General features: G+C 48.5%; 1 protein-coding gene across 5 annotated transcripts in view; it reads left to right on the top strand.

The window, feature by feature from the left end:
• LOC128271270 (sodium/potassium-transporting ATPase subunit alpha) overlaps positions 1–12,432 on the top strand; it is a 51,429-nt gene that overhangs the window by 22,605 nt on the left and 16,392 nt on the right. For 4 of the 5 annotated variants that reach the window (XM_053008726.1, XM_053008723.1, XM_053008724.1 and 1 more), the window contains 2 exons: positions 9,488–9,568; positions 12,129–12,254. In XM_053008726.1, the coding sequence (XP_052864686.1) occupies positions 9,488–9,568; positions 12,129–12,254 (207 nt within the window). Of the gene's footprint in view, positions 1–9,487; positions 9,569–12,128; positions 12,255–12,432 lie in introns of those variants that run through there. The other variant, XM_053008727.1, reaches the window with a different exon arrangement.

Here is a 12,432-nt window from a genome sequence, read left to right on the forward strand (position 1 = left end):
CGAGCCGGGTTAACATTACCAGCTGTGTGTGGCGGTGTGTGTGTGTGGCCAATTGAAAAGGGGTCACCTTCTCATTCTTCTGTAACTGGATCGAATTCCCCATGGCTCCAGACCCTTCCTTCCATTGTTTTTCACAATCATCGGGGGTCGCTCAGCTGTTTTTTGAAGCCTCTTATGTGGCGCGAGGATACTTGGAGAATCCATGGACACACGATGCCAGACGGTGTTAAAAATTAACATTCAAGGTGCGCGCACCGCGTTGGCCTAAGCCGAGCTCTCCGGTGTATGAATTGAAGGTCACGCCACACCACAGGTCGGTCGATTGGCGCGCGCGAGTCCTTGGCTCTCTTGCATCGCGGCAAACACCGCTCGACGGAAGCAGGTGGACCAAAAAACACGAAAATAAAATTTCACGAAACGAGGACAGACAGGCGGCCGGCGGTCGTGATGAACCAAGTTTTCGATGCTTAGCTCTCTTACGAGACAAGATTGTAAGTTAAAATATTTGTCTTTAGCCGCCGGGACACTCTCGCGCGTGGGGAGCTGCTACTTTGGCGCAGGAAATATTTTTATTCTACGGGGAGGAAAATCGTGCTCCGCTCCGTGGAAAGCCGCAACCGCTGTGTTTGTCCGAGCCACGGAAAATGGAAGAGAGAAGGATCGTCGACGGAGAGAGAGAGCGAGCGAGTATTTGCCTTTGTGTGCGATCGGACTTTGTAGGACCCAATTGGATAGAGAGCAATAGGTCGGCGGTCCGAAAGTGTGTGTGAGCGAGAGAGAGAGTGAGAATGAAAGTGAGCAGAAGTATAGGCGATGAGTTCCTCTCGCCGAACGCGAAAAACGAACATTGCGAATCGAACGAATTTTGTCACCCCACGACGCTACCCACCCACCACGTACGGCCACCCAAAACTCACTACTGCAGCTGTCAGCACCACCACCAGCAGCACCTCTACCATTAGCCCCACAGCTGGTGCTTCTGGCGCGCGCGCTGGTGAAACAAGCGACGGTCGGCACGACTACCGCCGGAAGGACATCTGACGCGCTGGTGTTGGTCGTTGATGGAACAAACAAAGTACCGCCCCGTGAATTGAAGGATTTGCCCATCATCGGTCTGGTTTATGTAAGCTCTGCCTGCCGGCAGGCGGCAGCACCCGTCGGAGCGGCGGAACCGTATGTTGTTACAAAAAATTATGAACCCTTTTATATATCACTTCTCTTCTGTCCGTAGCCGAAAAAGGATACTTCGAAAAATGGTATCAAATCTTTAGGGAGTGTCCCTTGTCCACAAAGCATCAAATGGCTAATGGACGGTCCAAGAAATCCAAAATAGAAAATCGGGCAAAAATGGAAGACATGAACTTTGGCGCAAACACCACGCTCACCCTCGTCCGCCGCGCGCGAGAGCGAAGGCGAAGAATGCGCGATCTCTTTCCGAATGGCGGGGCGGACGAAACTCACCCTTGTCGAAAATTTATTTTTGGGTGTTATTATTAAAATAAGCGATTTTGGCGCAAAGCGAGACACGATCTGCGTTAGCGTAATGGCGCGACGGCGGCCGGCGTGTGGTAGTGTCGTCGCTGTCGGTCGGGTTGTCCTCGTTGCCAGACGGACGCATGAACCGACACTTTTTTCCGGTCCATGATGATGATGATGATGCCCATGAACACATGATCTTCCACACGGCGGCGTTTTTGCGCTTCGAAGTACATTCCACGCGCGAGTGCCTGATGCCTGACGAGCCAGAAGCAGCGTGTCTGGTCTGGGCGCCCTTGTGTTTGTTGGCTTCCCGTTGAATGCGGCGAAGAATTGAATTGGCTAACAGGAAATGGGCACACACTGTAAGGAGCACCCTTCTTACGGGAAAACGAGAGCCCCCCACATGGGTGACTTCTCTGCGACTTACAGAATGTGGGTGATCGTTGGTTGAGAGAATGAGAACGTGAGTGACGTGGGAAATTCTAGTTGACACACGGATGCGGTGGGGGGACACACAGGTTTTCCACCAACAAGAGCTTTTCTTGAGAGTCGATTTTGTGTGGTGCTCTCTCACAGTCTCTCTTGGAAAATCTTGGACCTCGCTCGCTTTCCTCGGAGTGACTTCTGAATAGCGTGAAAAGGAAAACGCTACGTTGCGCAACTGTGTTCCGATTGCCGCTCTGACGTCTGGAGGTCTGGCCCTCTATAGACATTACGAGGAAGTGCACAAAAGTGCACGTAGCTACCACCCCAGCTCACGCCACGGTCGATTATTATCGCTTCGTTAGCTGCATATTTGCATCAAGATATTCGTTAGTTTGTATCTTCGAAGCGTTTTCGCATAGAACCTGGCAGCACATACATACTCGTCAAGCACATACACCCTTTTTGGCTCCAGGCTGCTTGTCCTTGGCGTCCTAGTTGGCGCAGGTAGGTCGCTCCGACACGAGCTTTTAGCTTCAGGGAATGCATAATTGTGGAAAATATCGGTAAAATACGCGAAGCGATTCGAACGAAATGAACGAAACAGGAATGATACTTTTTTCGTCAATAAAATGTATCCCGCAGAGAACCTCTTGCATGTCGGGGAAGTAGAACCCTCTTACATAACTGTTCGCCTGATGTGGAATTGCACTTTCTGGTTGCCTTTGTGTTTGCCTAGTGAAGTGAATCAACAACGTTCCGTTCTGCAGGTAACACGACATTGCGAGCATATGAAGGTGGAAAAATCGATATCCCTTCCACCTCTTGTGGGAAACGCGAGCTCCTCTCCGTGGCTCGGTTTGTTTGACCCAAACTGCCGATTACGTAATGTGGTGAAGCTAATAGTTTTCCTTCCTGTTTCGCCGAAATAGTTTCACAAATTCCAGCAGCATATCGTTGCCGTTTTTGGATACACTGACCACAAGCCCAAGGTCATCTGCTTGGAACATCATTTCCTTTCCGATTTTATAACGCGATTTGCAATCGCGAAACGGCGTGTTGTAAACTTGCAACTAAAAAACACACAAAACCTCCTGACCATTGATCATTGACCCGCAGTTTAATTGATGCTGTCTGGTTAGCTGCCGGTTCTGAGCTTTCGGTACGGGCATCGGGCTTGATGTTTTTCGATTGAATTGTTAGTTCCGTTCAATTGATGACCGTTTGTCGCTGTTCGCACTGGAAATAGAATGCTGCCCGGGCCTTGGGGGGACTGGAACGCGTGTTATGCAATTGGGTGTCATTTTTGCACGGATCCCAACCCACCAGCATCACCCATGTATGTGTGCGCCTGGTTCAGCCTCGTTCCATGTAGATTGTTTACGGTGACCTCGGCAAATGTCACCGAACAGCGCGAAGCAGAATGCTACACTGTTTAGATGACCGATGTGATGGACCAAATCGGAATCGGTGTGCAAAAAGTCAGCTGTTGTACGTGTGTCGTAATAAAACCGCGCCTCAGGCGTGTGTCGTAAAAAACACGCATAAACGTCGTCCATTCACTGCCGAAGCATATAAATCAATCAAAAGCATCGCTTACAACTGGGCCACCGAACGGTTGTGATTGGGTGCTATTAAACTGCGGTGCTGTGCGATGTGGTGTGGTCAGAGACATTGATTTGTATTGTCAGGGGCAAATGCCGCAAAAGAATCGCGGTCTGTCGCAGTTAATGTGCGGCGACCGGACGATCTACATCCCCCTACCATTTGAGAAGACCTGGCAGAGAGAGGGTGCACATGCTCGACGGTGGCCGTGATGATGCTCAACGATCCACGCCGCTCGCTCCACGAACGAGTCCGATTTTGGAGGACACGCCGGACGCGCATGTTTCGTTGATGTGGCTGATGGATGATGGAGGAAGTGAGATGCAAAACAGCTCGGTCGTTCCATCGCCAACTGTCAAGTCCTATCTCGTGTTTAGGTTTTTACAACGAAAGGTCCAAAAGGGATCGACTTCAAAGGCGTACTTTGACGGGCGTAAGCCACATGTAACGATGACCCTGACATCGATGGATACACTTTCTTTTCCTCTTCGCTGTGGAGCTCCACACGATCCGCCAGAGTTTAAACTATCCAGTACTTCATTAGTAAGTCACCTCGGCGCTGTCCGTGTGACCGATCACCGCTGGAATGTATCGTGTGCAGGTCTAGTCAGTGCGCGTTCATTGCCATTAATCGAGCCCAGTCGGGCACACCTTGCTTTAGACACAGACACAGACTGTGACTCGATAGAGTTTAATCTCGATGGGCCAAACGACACCACCACACTCTATGCTGGCTCTTCTCTCGTTCGGGTTTCTCGAGATAATGTGTCGATTCGCACTTTGCGACCTGATCTTGATCGGAACTTGATCGACACGTTAGTACGTAGGCAAGGCGGGGGCCCGTTTGCCTTGCTCGCTAGAAGTTGCCCCATAACGACGGGTGGGAGGGCAAGAACCGAAGACGGATTGTAACTAGTTTAATGAGACTAGCGGTGGCGGTCCTCATGTTTATTCAAATCACTTGAGTAACGCTTCATTGAGCTCGAATAGAGCGATTGTTGTCGCTGTGATGATAACAAATCAAACAAGAAGCGAGCAAATATGATTGAACAGAGAGGCACCGGCGTGTAAATTACATAACTGCCAGTTCTTTGGGTCTGAGACAGAACCGTCAGAATGGTGCAATTTTATAATCGGCACAACTAGAGTACGATCGATTTGCGTAATTGATGTAACTTCACACATCGACGGCAGTCGGTCTTACAAAAGAGGTACGTGCGCTTTTTTATGTCACGAGGGTAGTCCCCGTCCCATTTTGGACCCTGGTCAGGTGTGTTCCAAACAAAACCATTAACATCCAAACAACGCCTTTGGGAAGGGAAGGTTGTGGCGCTTTTTATGTGGACCATTCCGCACGTTCCGCCACGAGAGCCAGTGGCTATCGGCCCCGTGGCTTATCATATTTTACTTGTCACGTCTGAAGGTAGTTAATGGGCCCTCGGCTCGCTCGGGGCACTTTGCGCGCTGCCCGGACCTGACAGATGCAAATATCCCGTCGTTATCCGTGTGACTTTGAAGGGAAAGATAATCGACGACAGTAAGGGGCTCCGGCTCTGAACCCACGAAGGGGGGGTGTAAGGGTGCTGGGTTGTGGGGAAGGTAATGCAAATCGTGCGATCTTGCCCTGGAGCAGCAGCCAGCACTGCTGGAGTCGAACACCTAGCGTCACATTGCCAGCGGCAAAGTGTTCAAATATTGACCCACTTCACGCTAATGGCTCCTTTCTGCTTCGTACACGCACCACGGGCAACCGGGAACGGATATCCGAGGTGTCCGTCTTGCTGGAAGGAAAGCGCGATAGGCCCTTCTTCTGTCCATCCGGCTACCGATGATATTCGTTTGCCGTCTGATTTCGATTGAAATCAACGCAACGCTCCAAAATACACAATCTGTGAACATCAACTAGGCAAACGACGAGGGCCCCGGTCATCCTTTGGAATCAAAGTCGTGCGATTAAACCGCAGCCCGTATCGTTTTTCTCCAGTTTTGTCACACTCGTGCGAAGAAACTCTCGTTTTTGCACTGACAGCCTCTTTTTAGAAGCAGTTTCCTCAAGTCCTCCTTGCTAACCGTCGTTCTTAAGTATCAGATTACTAAGATAATGCACGTTTGCTGTGTGGTCCCCTTTGGAACTGAACCGGAACCAGAGCAGACATCAGAGTTGAGTGTGGGGAGACGAACCATATCATCCTCTCGAAGACGAGATCTCAGTGAGATTCCTGGCTTCTGGGTCGCTCGGTCAGCTATTCCCGGTCGGTAGAATGTTTTGCGTTTTTTGTACAAACAATTAATCTAAGTCGTGCCATGTCACAGAAACAATCTACCGTTACATTAATGAGGTTTCGGCGGGGTAGGCCGCACCAACGCCCCCTTGTCACGCCGGTCTAAGGGAGCCGAGCCGAGCTTAGCGTCTCAACGGCGAGCCGACTGCTCTATCAACGGAGATAGAGCCATTGATAGTTGATAATGTTAACTTTATTCGTCTTTATTGCGCTATGTAGCGTAGTTCGAGGCGGCACTTTCGTCGATCAATCTTTCCACCGCCGTGTGCCCTTCTAATCAGTTCCGTTCCCCTAGTGCCATAAAAAAGATTGAAAAACCTTTTTTTCACCGGCGGAGTGATGATGCTCGAAACTGGGGACCTGATGTTTATAGTGAAGCACCCTGCCGTGGTGTAGTTCCGGCGTGCATAAATAAACAAACGATTGACGATCGGAGAACAGCACCGTCAACGCCGGGTTTGTAGGTTTCTTTTTCTTCACAACCATTTATTTTATTATTTCACTCTCGACGCTGATGAAGCGAAGCCCTTTATAGTCTGTGTGTGCGCTTGTGTGCCATACGAAACCCTGACAGGCGCAACATTTCACATAAGTAGCCGCCTGCGCGAAGAACGCTTAACGACCCGCAATCGATCTGGTGGTGCTGTTGGGTGATTACCGGTTTTCGATTTTGGCTGGCGCTATTTAATACTTTTCCGCAAAACACCCCCCGAGCACGGTTAAACGTTTCAATTCCTCTAAGGCGTTTTAATCGCTCACGTTGCTTTGCGCGGAACACGGCGTGCGGGAAGTGAAAATAAAAACATAGCCAATGTAAATAATCGGCCAGGCAATTTTGGACACCACCAACGGAGCTAGACGCGCGCGCGCGCGGAGATTGATCGATGAAAGACGTGTTGTTTTTTTTGTTGGTCAGTCCTCAGGCACGAACATACGTCCGGGAGAGAGTGTAGTGACTCAAAATGTGGAGTGAATGGATGGCTTTGAAGCCAGACCCAGCGCGGCGGCAGAGCTACCAGGAAATGTAAACAGAAGGAGCACTCTTGCGAAATCATCATCCGCGCGCGCAGTCCGCGGAGATCAGCCCTCAAGGCGTGTGTGCGGATCGCGCTTGGTGATAGCGTCCGCGCGCTCTCTAGCTGGCCCACGAGTGAATTTGTATACAAAATCAAAACAGACACCAAGACACCGGGCTGGGAAACATCCTCCGCAGAGCCGCCGAGCTGTGGTTGGTTTGGCCTAAGTCTATACGCTTATCAGGCGGCAGGCCATATTTCAAGTCCGGGACAGTGGCGCGAATATTGTGTTTGCATCATAAATTCTATGCCAGTCCACCGCAACCTTCCGAAACACGGTGCACCCGAGTAAGGTTAATGCTCTGTACCAACTACCAACGGCGAACTTTTGTTTCGGTTCAGGACATTGTGCACCGAGAGACTGGAACTGGATTTTGCGGCCATCTGGCACGACATCATGTTCCCGCCAAAAAGGCCGCGGCTGCGGCAAGATCCGAAACTGCTTGTCCCGTGCCGTCACACGTCACCAGCGTGAGTTTTTCCTAAGGATGTCGAATGAGAGCTACCGGGCGCCTCCATTGGTGGAAATTGATGAATGTCTGCGTTCATTACCCGCCCTGTGTCGACCGCCAGGTTTTGACTGAATTTGTTTATTATTAGAAGAAAAATGACAACACCTATGCGCGCCCCGAGTTTTCTAAGAAAATGTTTGGCACCTGGCCAGTCGGCCTTCACATATGAAAAGTGGTGTTTGGGGTGGCGCTTTTTTGTCCCCTTTTCGGTTGTCCGTCTTTTGCTGGTTTTTACTGTCGTATCCGATTCTCTCTCGCTCACGCCTAATCTCTTTGGCCGGCATATGGGATTGAGAGGAACTTGCGCTTGCTTTGCGCGGATCTCTCCCCGTTATCTCGCGGTCAAGCGGACAAAATGGATTGTTTGACAAGGGCCACTGTTTTTGGCTGTGGTTTTGGCTGTGGCAGATCAATCAGTAAATCCCAAACGCCGTATGCTCGGTGATGAAAATGGTAAGGCATTGACCTTAAACACTCAATATCGCCAGTAGTGTTCGCCAGTAGTGACATTTTTCAATTTCTTGTCCACCTGACCAAAGCGACCAGGGTGTTGAAGTGTGTGGTTATGTCACAGCGGTTTAGCGACCTGACATAGATTAATTATGAACAAATCGTGAATTTTGCCGTTCAAGCCACCCGTTCGAATGGTCCACCGATGATGACATTCCACGTTACGTAACAATGAGAATATTACGGACGGAAATAAACCCTTTTTCTGCTAGAGAGCATACCAATACCACTGCCGGCGATGATCGACATCGCGATGGAGTTGTGTTTGGAAAAAAGTCGCTTCACTCACGGAAAAAAGATGTTCGCCAGGCTGTTCCTTCTTCTTGGCTCGAACAGCGGAATACAGCTGCGCGATGTTCCAGCTTCTCCTCAGCTCCTCACCATGTTTTGTTCCCGTTCGAAAGGTCATCCAGCCGAACGGGATCCAGCGGATAGAATAACGGGCACGTTTTGCATAACTTTGCGCAAACCCGTGAATGCAGCACTTTGATCGAAGCGACGAGGAGTGGAAAATTGCGAGAACGCTTGAGCTGATCGAAAATTTTCTCCCGATTATATAATATGAAAATCTTGACTGCGCATGTCCTCTCGCACGACAACGCTGCTTGGTTCTTGGTGTCCACTGAGAAGAGGGCTGGCAGAGCAAAAAGGCAATGGTTCTCTTTGGTCGGGCCCTAGGCCTTAGTACGATACGGGAATTTGCTCAATTTTGCGGGTGGCTCGCGCGGGTGAATATGGAGCAAATGCGGCCCCACGCCGCCGCCTCGCTGGCACCACCGCTGTTTAGCCCCTTCCGCCGCAACGCTTCTGATGGGTTTTTGTGTTTGCTCAAATTGAGCTTTTTAGAAGCGGTCCAACAATGAGCGCCACACCTCACTTTTGTAGCCTATCAATCCGTATCGTACCGGTTGTTACGAGCCTTCTAGAAAAATGTGTTTTATCGTTCCACTCAATTTAATTTTGCGTAACATTGAGCGAAAACAATGGCCAATGGATGTGCTTATGTGAAGCCGTACTCGTGTATTTTATTCAGCTAAGCGTTGGTCAAAATTGGTTGGTGCGTTCGGTTTTATGTGCATTGCTGTGTTATATCATTTCAGGTCTCATCATCTCCCGCTGTCTGAAAGGCTCTCCGGTTGCGAATGGTTTGTGCATGTTTGCTATTTGGTTTTTATTTTCAAGACGTTTTAAATAATGCTAATAATTGTTTTATTTCTGTGTTTGTTTTCATGTTTTTTTCGTTTCTTCCATACGTCCTGTAATCCTTTATTTCTTACCGCGTTCCCCTTTTATTTTTGCTGTGTGTTGTGTGCATTGTCCCTGTAATCGTCGATGGTTGTGTGCCTGTCATATGTACGCTGAACGCATTTTGCTGTTACTTTTGATCTTTCGGTTTGCAAACGAATGTGTCACACCGAATCATATCATTTAATCATTGACTCTACCGTAACGTGCTTCGCGTTCCACAATCCATCCAAAACGTCCCTTTCGGACTGGATGTGTGTTACCAAAACAAATCTATTTCTACATACACACACATACGACGAAACCCGCATACGAACGCGCACGAACACATTGATCACCTTCACCATCACCTCAGACCGGTAGGAGGGACTCGTACCGCGTGGCCACGGTGGCCCCGGTAAAGGATGACAACCGAACCGCCGATGGTCAGTTCAAGGTAGTATTCGTTTTTTATTGGTTTTCATTTCTTTCATATATCACAACGCGCGTGGTTTTATTATTTTAGACATTGCACTAATCACGTGGCCGGTATTTATTTTATTGGACAATTAACTCCTAACACTGTAACACACTTTGCGCTAGAAGAAATATCACTTAACGTTGTTACAACATTTAGCTTGACTTTAGACGTTTCTCCCGCATTACGAAGGCACATTCCAATGGACTGTGAGTGGACCGGTCCAGTGGTGTTTGCCAAAACTGCAAACGATACACCCAAAGAAAATGCCACGCTTGGCAGGATGCCTAACATTCTAAATTCTGTTTGCAACACAACTCGCTCACATTGGAGGGCTCCCATTGGTTCTGCGCTCTGCCAAAGAAGAGCACCGTTCTCTGCTCCGTCACATATCAATAAGATACGCTATTTGTCAACTTAAACCAGAATCTTGTTCTTTGAAATTGAAATAAATTTCCTGAGTCGAAACTCAAGACGTTTGTTACGCGTTGTCCTCGATTTTATTTCTGCGCAAAGTGTGTTAATCATATAATCAAAATCTACAAAATTATTTTTATCAAATTCTATCAATTAGTGTTCCCATTTATAACCAACGTAACTGTATATGGGGTATTTAGTGCTACTCACACAAATGACGGGTTTTAAAATCTTCATAAAACGATGACCAGGACTTGTAACACTGAATCCAGTAGATTAGACATTGACCTCCAATATCCGACATTTACTGTTTCATGCTCGTTCATGCCTTGTTGCGTTAATGTTCGTTTGTCATTGCTTATATTTTGATCGGAAGGAACACTCGGTACGACAGCGGAAGGTACGATAGCTGTAATAATTTTACTATTATGATAAATATATTTCGTAACATAAATATAACTTCACTTACCGTGATTCGGGTCCATAACACAGTTTGGAAGACATTCAAATTCGTTTCTTGTCATCGACGGAAATATCTACTGAAAATCTTACCACGGAACGGGCTGTTCACTTGCTAAGGAATAGTGACACTTCTTTCTACTGTAAGGGCGCCTTCTTCACTAGTCTAGCTGCCGTGTGGTCGATATCAGCCCTTCACGGCCCTATCTTAATTACAATAACAAACTAATAACAAGCACGTCACGCTCCTGGCCGGTTTGTTTACGGAGAACGGTTTGCCGTCTGTCTTTTCTTTATCATTGTTACCTGCGCGTGGCACAGAGTGGACTGTAGTTCTTCAAGACTTGCATTTTGTTTCGTCGAGTGCGAACTATGGAACTAAGTTGGAACACGAACACAATGTAGTAAGGAAGTAGATTGATGAAGCGCAACGATGATGAAGCAAGCAGAAAACAGCACTACAGTACCGAGTTCGGTTGGCAAACTTAAACTGGACCTTGCCAACTAACTAACTACCAACCAACTATCCATTAACTACCAACATCCAAGTACGGTCGGCTCGTTCGGCTGGATGGCTGATGTATCGTTTGCATGTGTTCGTCTTGCCGCTGCACTGTACCGTAGTTTTTTTTTTATTTCCTTTGTGACCCCAATACTCGTCGGACATTGATCGAGTTGCGTAACGTTCCATTTCTGCCGGATCCTTGGAGAGCCATTTGTGTACTCACCAGTCGAGTAGCTCGCGTTGTACCTGGGGCATAACGTCATTGTCACGTAGCACCCCAATAAAAGGCTACCATTAGGGAGGGATGTCACCGAGCGCCCACCCGTCGGGACATAACGTTGTTCCCGCACACTCGCTGTTTTGTTGTCTGCCGTATGTGAAACACGAACGGATGTAGTGTTCGCGCTCTGCTGCATTCCACTAATCACTGGGCTCATCATAAACATGCGATTATATTTTTGTTGAAGCCCCGAGGTGTCGCCGTAAATAGCAAAATCGGGACACTTCTTGCAACACCTATGGATTTGCGATATGGTGAGATACTCGACACCCCTTTTGCTTCGTGAATGACGTCAAACGTGTGCTGTCGATCGATGCAGTGGCAACCGTCGTCCCCACGCATCGTCTGGGGCTCGTAAATAATCGCTCTTCCTCGAACAAGTTTTTCACACGTGGCAGCTCCGCAGCTCGAGGGATTTGTTAGTGAGATTTTCTTCACCCGAGGACGACGGTGAACCAATTCCGGCGGCAGGGTAGCAGTGATATCACCGGTGGCGGTTAATTGAGTTTGGTTACAAATTCTGGTCTCTCTTCATCGTAACTTACGCATGTCGGCGCCCATGATTCTCTATCCATCATTTCTGTATCATCGGTATCTTATCGTGGTGCGCAAAGTCATTCGGGAAGAATTATCGCGTGGTAATGGATGGACGGTGTTGCAGTGGACGGCGATTCAACGCAGCGCATCGTTCCGTGCTGCTGTCAGTCGAAGGGTGGCGTTCGATTGTGAAAGGACGAGCTTCACGCCTGACGGCCCTAGCCGGACGGAACCCCTCGAGCGGCAGTGTCTGGCCTGTGCTCTAATTGTTCGTATTCCTTTACTTCTTCCATTCCATTCCTGCTACTTCGTACGCCGGCCTCGTTGTGTTCGCAAAACAGTCAAGACGCAAAATGCCGCCAAAGAAGAAAACCGATTTAGACGACTTGAAGCAGGAGTTGGATATTGATTATCATAAGATCACACCGGAGGAACTGTATCAGCGACTTCAGACACACCCGGAAAATGTAAGTATCACCGGAACTTTATACACGATTGTTGAAGCTGAAGAAGAATGTAACTCTGTAGTAAAGGAGCAAGTCTAGTTCAATTATAGTTTCGCAGTGGTTGGCATCTCTTCATTCTGTCTTGAAACTATCTATCGGCAAGTGCTGTTGCCAAGCCGCGTCCTATAATCGATCGCTT

The sequence above is a fragment of the Anopheles cruzii genome, chromosome 3 (assembly GCF_943734635.1).
Source record: "Anopheles cruzii chromosome 3, idAnoCruzAS_RS32_06, whole genome shotgun sequence".
NCBI classification, from domain to species: Eukaryota; Metazoa; Arthropoda; class Insecta; order Diptera; family Culicidae; genus Anopheles; species Anopheles cruzii.